Here is a 15,761-nt window from a genome sequence, read left to right as displayed (position 1 = left end):
CATTTTACATTAGATTTTACATTATATTGAACACTGGTGGTTCCATGAATCATCGGACTAATTATTTAACTGTGCAAATACCACGAGGCTTTTGGGATGAGCAATCTGTTCAGACCTGAGGAAATGGGGACAGCAGGTTCGGTACTATATTTATCATTTACACCAAACACCTTTCCGCTTCCACTTCTGCGTAGCAAGGAGTCACTCTGGACTCTGTGTCCTCGTATTATTAGCAGCCTGGTGATAAAGGTGTGTATGTGATTTTGTGCATATAAGTATGTGTATGCCTCTGTGACGACATGTATATGTGTGTTTTTTAATTCAGTGTGTATCTGTGGGGGGCGCGGTGGTGCAGTGGGTTGGACTGGGTCCTGCTCTCCCGTGGGTCTGGGGTTCGAGTCCTGCTTGGGGTGCCTTGCGGCGGACTGGCTTCCCGTCCTGGGTGTGTCCCCTTCCGGCCTGTGTTGCTGGGTAGGCTCCGGTTCCTCGCGACCCCGTATGGGACAAGCGGTTCAGAAAATATGTGTTCTGCATACACTTGTGTGCATACCTCTGTATATGGGTGTGTGCTTGCTGCTGCCTGGTCTAGGGTTCAAGTTATAAATAAGAGGGGGATTTGATGTTCTTTAATTAAAATTTCTAAACAGTGTTACTTTTAATTTTGTTGTTTTATCCTGAAGTTCTTGCTTTAGGGGGTCATCATTACTACTGACGATAAAGAGATTTCTGAGCGGTGTTTGCATGATGGTACAGGTGTCAATGATCACCATGCCCAGTAGAAGCCTTGCTATAGGTGGGGGGTTGGGGTGGGGCAACTCGCCTTGCTCGGCTTGTATTTTCAGTTGAAATTTTAGTTGAGTTGACCATTATACGAATTTTAGAGTACAGATCACATTTGCTTGTAGCTTGAGATTATTGCGTAAGGAGCCTTCATTATATGAGCACAGCCTGTGTTGGATTGAAACCTTTAACCGAGTACACACTAAACACAAAATGAACAGTTAATTTTAATCTGCTTGTCTCTGTGCAAAGCATTTGTCTTAATTTTAGCTATAACAAAAAAAAAGAAGATTAATAGAGGGCCAGATGTCCCTGCATTCTGGTTCAGTGCTCATTGCAGCTGGCAACAGTTGCAGGGAGTGTTTCGGCAGACGATTCGCTTCCCCTTTGCTGACTGGGGCTCCTTTATTGTGTTAGCGGTTATTACTTATCAAAGCTATAAAGTCTTAGACATTGTGAGAGTTATACACATTGGACTGAGTGTGGCTTTCTCTTCCACAAAAATAACAAACACAAACCCATCAGTCAGTGGTTGGCCTTCAAAGAGGAACCTGCTTTTCTACTGCAAAATCTGCTAGTCTAGAACCTCAGTTCAAGCAAGCAGCCAGTTTTTAAGGCGTCACATTTCTTTTGTCCAATCCGATTGTAAGCTTTCCACGTTCAATTATAGGTAAGTAACGGGAAAGCGCTTGCTGAAATTCACTTGAAAGTCATAACTAAGTCTTGTTAAGAAACGTGCATAAGGTGTAAATGCAGAATTAATTAAAAAAGCAATCCAAAGACCCTACAATCAGTTCACGAAGTAAGACGTATATAGCTGTGGTGAACAACGATTTGGAGCTTTAGAATGCTAGAAAGTACAATGATGGACAGCAGAGCCTAATCGCAGTGTGACTCACCGTCCATGTGACCTGGATAGTAGTGGGGCTGAGCACCATGGGGTTGTGTAGGCGCACAATCACCTCACCCAGCTCCTTCTGCACATGTCTGTGATCCACACCTTGAGCTGGAGGGCTGATATCTGGGAAGCAGAAAGAGGTGGAGGGAGGGAGGGAGTGAGGGAGGGAGTGAGTGAGTAATTTTTCAGTGCTACCTTCAATGTAAAGTGAAGAGTGACGGGGAGGCAAGTTCATGAACTCTGCGGGCCCTGTTCTAGAGTCATCCAGACACGATCAGAGTGCATACACAACTATACATCACGATAATGTGATCATTTCTGTATTCGCTGAGGAAACAGGCAGGGGCTATTTCATCTCAATAAAAATATCATTATCTGATACAGAAGTAATCAGTGTGAGTGAAAAGCATGCGGAGTGCTTGTAAGGAAGCCTCAGAGCATCTCTGGGTTCACAGCAATCGCTGATGTCAATCGAATGGCCACATCATTCACTGAAGCCCTGAAGACATTGCCTGAAGAGCTGTGCAGCGACGAGGGAGGGGAGCGCTGGCGGGAGCATGACTTTATTTCCAACCCCATTTCTCTCACACATCTGTTTTCATAGCAGCTGTTCATTGTATACATGGAATTTATATATAGAACTCTGGCTTCACTTCTAGTCATAAATTGTCGATTTGGACTGGAAAACAAAGCACGGTAAATAAATGAGGGAAGGGGGAAAAAAAACCCTGACAACTTAGTCATGAATCATGAACTGTGGTAATGCGGCAGTCCACAAAATTCCATCCATCTTCTCAGACTGTCGTGGTCAATAATCATTTCTGTGTGTCAACACAGGGCGCTCAACAAATGAAGAGGGATATGTGGTAATTTGAATTGACTCCTATTGAACAGTCTGCCTGGTTTCACCTTGCATTTTGGCAGAGTTTAACTACCGGCTGGAAAAATGGTACATGGTTTTATCAAATAAAGAAATTACAGTCCGCATGTTACCGTAATCTAATCTTCCTTGGTTTGGAGCCGCCCATTTCTTTCCCGATCAGATCATTAACGTGGCAGGGGCGACTCTTAACTCGGTTATGCCTCCTGATGCAGACGTACTCCCTTTACATAATTCCCTAACCGTGCTCCTAATGAACTGTGTGGCCTATAAAGGGTCTGAACTCCTGGAGTTATCTCCAATGGCCATCATGCCATGCTCTTGGCTCCTGAAATGATCTCGTCTCTCTGGCTTAACGGTAAAGCACAATGAGCCTTAAAATGACTTGCTGCCATTGTGACAAAGTTGGTCAGGCTGGCGTATGGGGTAACGAGTCATCAGCCACGCAGGGGACCTCAAATGATGTGGCTCAAGAGGAACATCCTTCCTTACTCGCTGCAGTGTGCTGGGTTATACTGGGAAATATTCAGTAATATAGCAAGGAAACCACGTGAAAAGAGAGGAACCGGGCCTGGAGGGAGGAATTTTATATCTGCTGACGAACCACCTCCCCATTTCACTGAGATTAATTGAGCAATTCAAGTACACCGCATTTCTACATATATTAAATTATATGCAGGTGCCTTTTTCATGGAAGCAGGTGGCAGGTATGATGCTACAACTCACATATTTATCAGCTTTATTGAGAAAATTTCTATGCACATCTGATTACAATTACTACTGCTACTAGTACTATTCATAGTAATAATAATAATAATAATAACAATAATAATAATAATAATAATAGGATAGGAGCAGCCATTACACCCCTAGCTGCTGCATTCTTTACCTTGTGTGCGGACAGGCTCGGACATTGGGCTGGGGTCGCTCAGGCCTTGGGTGTTGACAGCCCGTACCATGAACAGGTAAATGGTGTTGGGCCTCAGGCCCTTCACCGTGAACTGTGTGGTCTTCACATGGTCTGCCACTGTCTGCCAGCTGTTGCTTACCGATTGGCTGAGGAAGGCAAAAACAAAAAACCCAGTCAGACTCAGGAATAAAGCAGTCTCTTTGCTGGCAATCCAGACTCACTGTATGATCTCATTAGCAAAGAGACTGAGGTGTTGCCAGTATGTTGGATGTATTAGAATCAGACATGTGTTTGCTGGGGTTCAGAATTGGCGCAATATTTTCTGTACCTTCCTCTAAACAAACCTGAAGGCCTCGATGACAAAAGAAGTGATGGGCGATGCTCCAGGTAGCCGAGGTTGCCAGGACAATGAGACACTGTTCTTGGTAACGTCGGTGACCTGGGGCTTGGACGGTGGACCTGGGAGCTCGTTCTCATCGCGATTCTTGATGACTGTGACCCCACCTGACTCTGTACAGGCACAGAAAGGGTGAGGAGTTCAGAGGAAGTGAGAAGCGGAGGAGGACAACAAGGAGACAAGACTAGAAAGACACATGGAAGATGACTAACTAGCTTATTCACTGTGAACACATTGTGGTCATCATGGGGCACATAGAAGACATTGTGATAATTCCAGTGTAATTCCATTTGGCTGTGCTTTTTATCCCCGCTCTGTATTAACCTCGCTAATCTCTTTAAGTCATCATTTATTAACAATGTCTTTCTTGTTGAGCATCGTTTCCCTACAAGATCTGAGGAGGCCTGTCGGATGATCACCACCTCCCGTGATGGACGAGATGTACCTATGTGAACTGGGACATCACGTTAACACTCAGTTACGATGTTATTATTAGTTATAAATTGACTTAACAGTCTTTTTAATCTAGAATGCCCAGGAGGGGTGAGCAGCCACTGGCACTTGGGCTCCCAGAGGTTTTTTTTTTTCTCCCTTGACTTTCAGTTGGGAGTTTTTTTGTTTCTTTCCTCTGCGGCCAGTAGGCATACTTATACTGTAGCTTTAATAACTGAATGGATGAAGTATTGCTGCAGTATATAGTTAACTGTCTTGTTTTTTTCTTTGTCGTTTGCCTTTGTTCAATGCTCTGTGTCACTGGGTGAGAAGAGCGCTCTGTAAAAATAAATTGAATTGATAAAAGTCTAGCATACACCCATGAGTGTAATATAGCTAATACGGGTCGGGTCAGTTAAGTTGTGTGAGCGTAGTGTGAACAAAGCACTTACCTTTGACTTCCAGGAAGGCACTCCATGAGGTTTCTCCACTAGAGCTGGTGGCCACACATGTGTAAATCCCCGAGTCTGAAAGCTGTAAAAATACATCATTCTGCTGGTTAGACTGAGCAGGCAGCTGGGACCCCTCCACCTTAAGACAAAAAAAACTTGTAATCTGCTCTACCACAGTTTATACTTTATGACTCTTGCTTGCAAAGGATTTCACAAGATTTTTATTCGTCTGTGACTGACGAAAGATTCTGGCACAGCAGTTTTCTGTAAATGACACTAAATTTATGTACATACTCAAATAAAGTCAGGATGCATGCATTAATGCATGTGTAAAATATGCCAGCAAAGTTCAAAACTAGGTTTAGGCAATAAACATATTTCAGATGGAATATAATTTGTGAGAAGGCAAATGGTAAGGAGAGAGAAGCCATGAGGAAAAGGAGATGACAGGACACAAGACAGAAAGGAAAGAGCGAGAGGTAGAACTGGAGAGAGAAAAATAGAGAGAGCAAAAAGAGGGAGAGAAGCGGAGACAGAACCGAGTGTTGCAGAGCGGTCCTGAAAGTGCTGACGTTAATGTCCTAATAAATTCCATTTGCTCCTCAGCTGCCCCCCAACCCCACATGCTCACTCTTCCCACCCTAGCCTGCCAACCACAACAATGGCAGGATAATTCATTTAAGGGTGGCTGATGAAACCCCCTGGCCTGTTGACAGCTGGCCTGTCCCCCCACCCTATGCTCCTTCCTCAGGTTTTTTTCCCCCTGTTGTTTGTCAGAAGCTGTTCCTGCATCCCCCCTCCATTTATTAAATAAAATGTCGGCAGCTTTGTCAAGTGTAATGGATGCTCCAGCAAGGCCACGGAGGAGGAGCGGGTGTGTGAAGACTTTAAATTTACTCTGCATAGTGCCGTGGGGGTGGAGGGCGACCGTTTAACCCCACCATGGCCTGACTCTCCATCCAGCAGCTGGAGCCTGTCCAGGCACACACAGCTGGGGCTTGTAGGAGCCTCGTACTGGCTAAGTGATAGCATCAAACAATTTACTGCAATCAATATTTCCTATTCATCTCCTAAAAGCAATATGAATCCCCTTGTCTGTCCACGTTATGTCTAACTGATATCTGATTGGAATTTCTCATGGTGCCCCTTTCTCTTATACACACACACGCACTCATGCTGGCTCTGGATATAATAATAAAACCTGGAAGGTCACATTGCAAAGGCTGAGCAGAAGACGGGGAAAGCAGCGGAGAGATGAAGGAGAGATGAGCTGAATGACACTGACGCAGAGGAAAAAAAGAAGAGCAGCAGGCTTGTGGTTGGTGCACAATTTTTATTACACTCAGCGTAGCACTTGGTGGAAGGTCCCACAACCTGTTTGTTAAAGCACGTGTGGCAATAGTGGAAAAGCAGTATGCAAAGGGTATGCACAGTGAGCGGGGGGCCCTGCCTTCTCACCCTGAGATCCCTGATCACCAGGCTGCCAAGTTCCAGGAGGGACATGCGGTTGTCACGGCCTAGCAGACTGAGTCCGTCCTTCAGCCAGCTGATAGTCGGGATGGGGTCCCCTGACGCCTGGCACTTGAGATGAGCCACGCTGTCCACAGCCAGCGTCTGATTGGCTGGGCCCTGCCGGATGATGGGCGGCGGCCTGTCCGTCAACACTGAGAAGAGACCAGACTCATTAAGTACAGAATAAATGTGGTCCTAATATATTACATAAAAGATAACATTCATTATAGTACGTAAGTCCTGGATCAACTATACATCGTCTCACCATCATCATCGTCATCATCTTCTTCAATATTCTGGCCACTTGTTACTATACATGTAAAGCTATAGATACATACAAAACACAAAGTACATAGGTATTTCAGAAAGCAAGCAGGATGACACGCGGGTTGTTGTTATTCTGTTCCAGAGCTACTATCCTGGCGGTGTCAATGAAAATGCTGGAAAAGGGTGGAGTGATAGCCAAATCGAGTCCCGCTGATGAAGGTTCCAGACTTCAGTATCATCTCAGACACTTAGTGCTGTGTATGGCTGGTGCAGCGGAGCCCGTTTGCATTGACTGTACCACATGCAGATAAATACTTTATGATGTTTTGAAAAGAATCCGATCAGCCTTGTGTCTTTAAATCTCTTCCTCCCGCTGACCTGAACACCTGGCGTCTCTCTGGGCATTCATGGTGATGAAACACTGGAGCGATGAGCTCCGTGTCGTCGGGACCAAAAGGTTAACTCAACATTTAAACAGCCTTAATGACTTGTGGAGAGCTAAACTCATGCTCCCCATTATGAAAGATGTATCTGTGTTTTATGCAGCATGCTACTGTGCATTTTGAAAAGCACAAAGAAATAAATGAATGAGCCAAGGGCCTGACTCCTAATGAGGAAAGAAGTCTTTTCTGACACATTCTGGGTGTTAATACCTCCTCGTTGTGGTACCTGAACTTTGGCAGTTTATATTTCGATGCATGTGGATTAATTAGAAGGTGTGGATTAATGATGTCTAATGATACCTGAGGAGCTCATTAACAAAGCTTCTTCCGTAACCTTCCAACCCCTTCACACAAGCTGCCGGAGGGTGGTTTTGGCAAAGTAAAACGGTAAGATCAACATACTGTGCACTTTTTATCTCTGTCCAAGCCTGGCAGAAACAGTCAAATTAAAAGTACTGCTGCTTGGGAAGCAATGCTCCATCAAAGACCCTCCCTTTCAGGAGGCACTGGTGTCGGGTTCCATTTCACAGGCAGAGGCTTTTTGCAGGAACCTTAGCTGGTAAACTCTCATCAGGACCCTGTGCTACAGGATGGAGCACTACTGCACTTGGAGGACTCTGCTCAGACCCAGTACCGTCATAGGCTGGGATCCTCGTACCTCTCACCCACGTCTGACGTTGATGTCATCGCGAGGTGCAGAACAAAAGCTTCACAGTTCCTGGTACACTTTCACCCTCACTGATTGCTTGTCAGGTCTATCCTCCCCATCCTACAAAGTTCTGATTTACTCAGATCTATATTACACACCCATTCCACACATAACATATTATTGTACTTGCAAATTCTGGTTGTGTTAAGGTGGTCAAATTTTTTTGTGTTATGGGGAAAATAGATATAAATAGATAGACAGACACTTGCTTCCTGTATGGTACTTAAATTAGTTAATATACCAAAATGAAGTATTTTTACAAAGTATAAATAGCACACATCTATTTCATGATACTTGTAACAAAATTATTATTAGCTTGTGTTTTACTGTTGTGTGTTCATTCACTCATTCATTCATTCACTCTGAAGGACTCCTTGTCCAACACAAGGGTGTGGAGTTCTGAAGTCCATCTGTTGTGCAGAGTAAATTACCTGTTATGGAAGCAAAATGACCATCGAAAAAAAATGCTGTTGTACTGAATAATGAGCCTATTGTATGAAAAAGGGCTATATAGTCGCCTAAGCTGCTGTAGCAGTTTTTCATTGAACTGGGTCCCTGTTAGGAGAGTAAACGGTTTCATAAATCTGATGAGAGAAGCATCTTGCCAGTTTACATCAGTTTCCTGTATCTAGATACATTATTAAAGAGTACCTCAGATTTCATGCATGTTATGTGGCCGGCGAGGATGTGGGGCGACGGGAAGATGAACAGAGGCGGGGGGCTGCAAGCGTAGGGGTGGGTGAAACTGAGGCCTTGACTGTCTGCATCAGGCTTTTCTCATTACAGATCTCCTTGAACCTGCTCCTGCGCTACTGTAAATCACCTGGGTGTCCATCTTGCCTCCCCTCCCTCCCCACCCCCAATACCACCCAATCACCTCTACAGACACGCACGCATACATCCCTGCGACAGTGTAAAGGAGGATATACGTGCCCATGGTGCCCCATCACAGGCTCTCTCCGTTACAGGGTCCCCCTTCTCTCACTGTGCCACTGCCCTGCCTTGTCTGTCTCTCTCTCTCTCTCTCTCTCTCTCTCTCTCTCTCTCTCTCTCACGCACCTCAGGGAGATTGATCATTAAGTTGGTAGAGGCTCAAGGGCAATGTCTCCCCTTGCTCTCCAGCTGGACTTGAATAGATGCTTAATTAAATGGTGTCCAGCAGAGGAAGCCAGACAACAGAGCAGGGGAAGGGAAAAAGCCGCCAGGTGCAAAAGCAAGGCCAGAGGCACTTAAGATAACAAGGTGTTTTCCTGGGCAAAATGCAAGACACCGCATTCAAGGCTAACTTGTTACATTTTTCCCCTTTTGTCACATCACAGTCGTGCAGAGAAATAAAAGGGGAACGATCGCCATTCTGGGGGACTCAATAGACTGTCAGCATTTATATTCAATCTTGGTTATGGTTTTCAAGGCTGGACACCTCTGTCTGTAGCTCTATAGCTTTCAGTGTGTGTTGTGCACTCAGAATAAAAACAGATTAAGTGCTTAGGCTGTACAATATGGAGTGTGTATGACTGGCCTGGCTGTGTGTGTGTGTGTGTGTGTGTGTGTGTGTGTGTGTGTGTGTGTGTGTATCCGTGCAACCTCCTCACCATCGGTGACCTCCAGCTGGGCCTTGGCCAGGATGCTACCCGCCACTGTAAGCGCTTGGCAGATGTAATACCCGGCATCAGAGCGCTGCACGGCAGAAATGGTGAGGTCTCCGCTCGGCGACACCGAGAAGCGGCTGTTGGGCTGTTGTGGCTGGTTGGGGAACAGAAGGTTCTGGAAAAAAGCAAGGAGTGAAGGCAGAAGCAAAAACGTCACAAGCCTGGGAGGCAATTCCACAGCGACTGAGACAGAGGCATCTCAACTGAGCAGAGCCACAGCAGTGCTCGCACTTGTGCACAGCACAAAGACTCCACCGGCCTTTCGCCTTAAGTAGAATTTACACAGCGCACTTTGGAAATGCACTGAATTCTCCGCAAGTGAGCAGGGCCAAGACAGAGGCGGATGAAGAACACAGAGAAAAACACTAAAAACTAGGGGGGTGGGGGGTGAGAGAAAGGAGTGCTTGAAAATTTCTGATAATGCATGATGGGAAGATCATCACATCACTGTGCTTCATACATAATGGAAATCCTGCCTTGTTTCAGCAGCAGCATATCGTTATTTACAATTACTCTGATATTAAGCCATCACACCCCCACCATCCCACCTCGTAGTTAATAAAGAAAAGGTGGAGGAGCCGCAGTCGTGAGCAAACACAGATGCTCAGAAAAAAAGCTGCAATTAGCCATGGAAACGGGGATCATGTGCTGGAGGTAATGAGCGACAGGGACCGGACTGCAGTGGAGGGGGGCCTCACCTCTAACGCCTTCTACCCTTGAGCTTGGTTCCCCTCGTCGCCCCCTAGATTATTTTATTACCTTTTTCTCCATTCTAAATCCTCAAATTAGAGGAAGAGTAAAGGAAGACATTAGCTGATTCAATTACACCTAATGACTTTAATGTGGCAAATGATATGGTTTTTTTAATTACCCCCAATGCCCCTGTGACGGATGATACAAGTCCACTTCATCATCCTCAAGTGTGACAGGAAAGCCTCCCTCTTGCCTAATTAGTTAATTACTGCTTTAAATTGTCCTTTTTAACAAATACCTTTACATCTCATTTAAGACCGTAAGGGAATGTGTGTGTGTGTATGTATGTGAATGTGAGGTGAAGAAGCATTTCTGATCTCCATATCCATGCCATCACCTTCTAGGGTACAATGAATAGAGGAGCCAACTGTAAGTGTGAATGTGTGGGTCTGTGTGACTATGGTTTGTTCTCATATACCTTGACAGAACATTTTAAGAAAATGTCCCTAGAAGCAGAGTAAACTCCGAAAAACAGGGGATGGGGGTTTCCCCATGAATGAAGATTTTTGCTCTTTTTATACATGCTCACATGCACCCGTTGATCGGCACTGCTTTCCTGTTGGCGGGGAGAGGGCTGCGGGGACATATCGGTGGGGCTTCTTACCTGGCTGCCTTCCTTCTGCCAGAAGACGGCGGGCTGTGGGTTCCCCTTGGTCTCACAGGGAAAGGTGGCTGTGCGTCCCTGAGCCACGATCTGGTCTCTTGGACGAATGACAAACTGGGGAGGTGCTGGTGGGGAGGGGTCAAAGGTCAGAAACAAGGGGACTGTTAGAATGGCTGCAGACAGGGTGCAGGAAGGCAGGGAGAAGGAAAAGAAGTTCAGGAATTCAGGATTAGGGAATTCAGCCATCAACAAGCATGTTCACAGCAGCACTGGTTGAGACAAGGGCAAAATTATCAGTTTCCATGCAGGAAGGGTTTATGTTTTACTGAAAGACACATATGGGGGCCTGACAGTAGCACCTCAGCTACACCAGGACCACGAATCTTGCAACACTGAGCATTCAGTCCAAGAAACCCAGGCCATGACTCCACCAGCTCGAGTCATTCATCTGAGTGGCTGGCTGGGCTCCGATCAATGACAGCCTGCTCAGTGCTTTGGCCACATTGCATCTCCATCGAGAGTTTGTCAAGGTTTCTGCCAGAAACAGAGCTGAAACGACACAACTTTCTACTACAAGCAAGCGAGTGTGTTATAACACACTGAGTTTGATTCTAGAGTCAAAGTCCCTCAGGAGGTCAGGGTGACAGCCAAGGGTGACGGTAAGGCCAGGCAGTGGGTGGAGGATCAAACTCACATTGAGCATTGTATACCATTAGCCCTGAGATGTATCTGGCCCCTTCCAGCATCCTCCCATGCTCACTGGTCTGCGTCTGAGCACTCAGGAGAAGGGTAGCCTTCACCTCTTCGTGCTCCTTAAACCACCCGTCTTGCTCATGGAGCAGCGGATTTTGGGTGTTACAGATGCACCACGCGTGTAAGGGTTGACTGAAAAGTGTTGCAAATGTCCTGTACACACATGTCTTGTGTATGCTGCAGCCCCAGGGTGGTGGGGAAGTCAAGGTCAAGGCCTAGTGACTGCATGCTAGTAGCAGGACTGGTTGCTTTTGGCCCTTGACTTATCACGTCCAGTAGTTTAACCCAGATGGCTGTCAAAAGAGATATCTATTTAATTTAAAGAACTGTTGAATTTTGTCTAAAACCCAGGAAAAGTGGTCAAGAGACTTTTGAAATGTTGAATCAACGCTATGGAGCAGACAACATGCAGGGCAGCGGTATTCAGCAGGTGCACTGAACAGGTGGAAAAAACTCTGCCTTGAAGAAGATGTCAAAAAATTTGCTGCTACATATCTTTGAGAAGTGCTGTGAGAAGTTTACAGTGTGAAGGAAGGTACTTTGGAAAGGAAAAGGTCCTAAACCCCAAGGAATCTTCTGATACACAGTAACAAGTTGTATTGTAGGGGTAGCCTCAAACCCTTTCAGTGCTCCCTCGCTTTTATCTCTGTAGCTCCAGCTTCTGGGTTTGGATCTCCGTGTCAACGTCATGCAGCTCCTTCCAGGTGATCTAACTGGTTCCGCATCTTGAAGCAAGAGAAAACCAAATTTCTCCACCAGCAACCACGGGTAACAAGGGGAACTGAACGTACGTCTCCGCCATTCACAAGTAGACTGCTACCGCAGGGGCTCGGTCCAGTGTTGGTCTCCAGGGCTTATGTAGCTCCGAGGAAAACATGGCCTGATGGGGCCAGGCCACAGAAACAGTAGCTTGGGTTTCTGGGAGCTACTAAATATGATGATACACTGCCACCTTCAATGCTGGTCTGGTTCCAGCTGAGGAGAGGAGCACAGCTACTGGGATGTAGACCACGGTTGAACCAAAATGTACCCTATGTGCTGGTCAAGCTGCTGTGTTTGATTCTTACACGACTCAATCCGAAACACCAGACATCTCAAACAGAGTATTTCCTTTAGTATATACACATTCTGGTTCCTGGCGCTGCACTTCCACTGGCTCCATGTTTGTCAACCGCTGACGTGCCTTTCAGTTTCAAATGAATGGGTGAACTTGATCGACCCTTAGTGTGTGCCTCTGAGAACGAGTGTGTGTTACATTGCTCAGCTCTCTTGTGGAACTGCATTAAATAAGAGTCTGAAAACACCTCTTTTCTCTCATTGTCTTCTAACTGCTCCATAAACTTGGCTCACATCACCTACCACAATCACTTATGTGTCTCCATTTACTCTTTCACCTGACACTTTTCTCCAAAGCGATTTACAATTATTTACCTATTTATACAGCTGGGTAATTTTACTGGAGCAATTTAGGGTGAGTACTTTGTTCAAGCGTACCACAGCTGGAGGTGGGATTCAAACTTGAAACCTTTGGGCTAAAGGCAGCAGCTCCAATCACTACACTTTTCCGATCAGTCAGATGGCAGGTCGTTTTGTCCTGTTGGACAAACGAATTGCACATCTTCATCTGGTGTGAAAAGCAGCTGCGTTTACTATGAGCGGTATGGCGCTTTGGAAAAAAGCACCTGTAAATGACAATTAACTGAATTTAGTGTAAAAAAGGTAAATGACTGCAGCGTACCTAGCAATGTAAGTCATCTTGGACAAAGGTGTCTGTTCAGTTGGAGCTCCAGCACCACATGGAAAAACTGTCACACACAAGCAGCTGATATGAACTCAAACTCTCAGGATCCTGTAACCCTTCGACTCTGTGACACAGGGGGCGAAAGTGAGAGCTCCTTTGGAATCATTCCACGGACTTATTTTGCCTTTGCAGTTATAATGGCAGTGTGTGTTTAATCGCGTCAGTAAGGACGCAACACAAAGCACTTGGCTGACTGCTGACTTGCCCTTCCCTTGCTGATTTCCCCCAGAAATACTCCACTGACAGCACAGCCTGCCACTGCACCGGCAAACAGCACCCCTTCAGGTCAGGTGATTCACCAGTTTGTGATTTTCTTCCTAAGTGCATATCTGTCCAAGATACACAGTGTTTGGAAACCTCCAGATGGCTCTCCATTTACCCTGGTCTCACATGGCTGTACAGATTCCTAAAGGGTGGGTTTCACACAAGTCTCCCAGACTCAGGTGACACCTCTATTTCCTGTTTCCTAACCTCCGACCCCAGGCTGCCCCTGCAATCACATGACCACTGCTTCACTCAGACACACACAAAGCAACTGACAATGTTCAGGTTACAATTATTTATCCATTTACACAGCATGGGTAATTTTAGGGGAGCAATTTAGGGTAAGTACCTTGCTCAAAGGTACTACAGCCAGAGAAGGGGAATCAAACTTGCAACCTTCAGAGGCCAAGGCAGTAATGCTAACCACTACACTACCAGCTGTCCCCATACATGTAGAACTGAAGTCGAGACTTGAACCTGGGCTCGAATCACTATACGACCTACTGCTCATACCCACACACACACACACACACACACACACACACACACACACACACACACACGCTCACACACTCACATACACTCTGACACAATCACAAAGACATTTCTACATCACAGGGTTTTATCACAGTAACTCAATGTTACAGCAGTGAACTTTGCCACTGATCGGTTCCAATGCCTTGAAACCCTGTTTACCCCATTAAATCCCACCTGACGGGGGCTACCCAGTACTCTCCCCAGAACAAACTCACACAGATGGCAGATGCTGGAGGCACTCGGGCTTCTGGGTAATACAACACAGACAGGGAGCAGGCCTAGTCCTGCCATGCTGCTTCCCAGGCATGAAGAGCTAGCGCTCAGCAGAGTAATGGGTTAGTACACATGGAGTAAGTAACCGCTATCGGCATGGTGGCTACCGGTTACTTCCCGGGTGCCTGTTAGGAAGGCTAGTGCAATTGCAAGGCCTACAGCCCACAGCCCATGGCCACAGCGCAGCGTGTTAGTGCAGGTGAACCAAAGAGCTGCTTGCAAGCGGTGGTGTGCAGAGGGTCTGATGGGCCAGGGTCCATGCACCATGGAAGAGGGAAGGGGGTCGGCGTGTTGGGATGGGTACTTACCCACAGGGCGGGCTGGACACAGAACAATGGTGTGGTGAAGGAAAACAAAAAACGACAAATTGGGAAGGGGGGATAAGAAAAAGAAATCAAAGTCAGAATGAATGACATGTCCCACTGGGCTGACATCTGTAACACTGGGGGGTCGGGAGAAGCGGCATGGGTGGGGGGGGCCCTAAAGGACGCAGTGACGTTAAACATGCTCATCTGCGGAAGATGGTTTTGGTTACTGCGAGAACAGGGACAGCCCTCCCCTTCACTCTGACTTTCTAAACTCCCGGGTCATGCTAAAGCCCTCACTGTGACCCCCTCTTGGCCTGGCCTTACACAGGATTCCTGTTATAGTACAGCACCACCTGGTGGAACAACCACGGAATCGCTCACAAATGAGCAAGCATACACTGAATAATTTGTAATAATTTAATTTAAAAGACTGAAAAGTGAATTTGCCCCCAAAAATTGATTTATCAACCCCTTCCGTGTCCCCAGCCCCCCAGCGCTCCAGCTGCCACCTCCTCTATGTGTATTATTTCAAAGCAATCCACTGAGACTTTAAAGGGTCTGATTTACCGTGTGGCAGGGAAGGGGGTTAGAGAGGGGCAGATTATGGCAAAAATGTTTTTATTAACCTTCCCCACCTGTACCGCCATGCGTGCGGGCCGCACCACTAAGCTGTGAAATGGTTTCTACGGACACACGGATAGTCAGGCTTCGCGATCGCTGGGGACCAGAGATTACAGGAATGCTGGTGGGGGGCAGGGAGGGTGCCTGGGTTGGAGCCCAGCTGAAAGACTGAATTAATAGCTGAATCCAGAGACCACTCGGGCTCTTCTGCAAGCCAAGGCTTCCCATCACAATGTTACACTGCAGGTGTGTTCATTCGAGAGAGGCGTCTGTAAGTGGTGCACTTCATGCCGGTACATCCGATGTTGCAACATCACATTACCTTAACTGTTCCTCAAGCTCGAGTCGTGTTCGAACATAAAAAACGCTGCTGGCGGAGAAGGGAAAGAAATCCTTCGCCATGCACTGACCCCCTGCTTTAGCCCGGTGCTGATGCTGTTTCAACACAGGACACATGCCTCATCCACTGAGAGCGTAGCCCTGACTTGCACGCTCTCCCACGTGAACCCTAACACCAA

General features: G+C 46.5%; 1 protein-coding gene across 4 annotated transcripts in view; it reads right to left on the bottom strand.

Annotated features, from left to right (window-relative positions):
• robo2 (roundabout, axon guidance receptor, homolog 2 (Drosophila)) overlaps nt 1–15,761 on the bottom strand; it is a 302,691-nt gene that overhangs the window by 43,846 nt on the left and 243,084 nt on the right. For 3 of the 4 annotated variants that reach the window (XM_018758789.2, XM_018758791.2, XM_018758788.2), the window contains exons 7-14: nt 14,623–14,634; nt 10,687–10,811; nt 9,273–9,444; nt 6,208–6,413; nt 4,750–4,831; nt 3,813–3,978; nt 3,448–3,614; nt 1,680–1,801 (exon numbers count right to left, since the gene is read on the bottom strand). In XM_018758789.2, coding sequence (XP_018614305.1) covers nt 1,680–1,801; nt 3,448–3,614; nt 3,813–3,978; nt 4,750–4,831; nt 6,208–6,413; nt 9,273–9,444; nt 10,687–10,811; nt 14,623–14,634 — 1,052 coding nt within the window. The remainder of the gene's footprint in view (nt 1–1,679; nt 1,802–3,447; nt 3,615–3,812; nt 3,979–4,749; nt 4,832–6,207; nt 6,414–9,272; nt 9,445–10,686; nt 10,812–14,622; nt 14,635–15,761) is intronic. The other variant, XM_018758792.2, reaches the window with a different exon arrangement.

Source organism: Scleropages formosus, chromosome 10 (genome assembly GCF_900964775.1).
Source record: "Scleropages formosus chromosome 10, fSclFor1.1, whole genome shotgun sequence".
Taxonomy (NCBI): Eukaryota; Metazoa; Chordata; class Actinopteri; order Osteoglossiformes; family Osteoglossidae; genus Scleropages; species Scleropages formosus.
The sequence above is the reverse complement of the archived record's forward strand: the minus strand, read 5'-3'. Positions and strand labels throughout refer to the sequence as shown.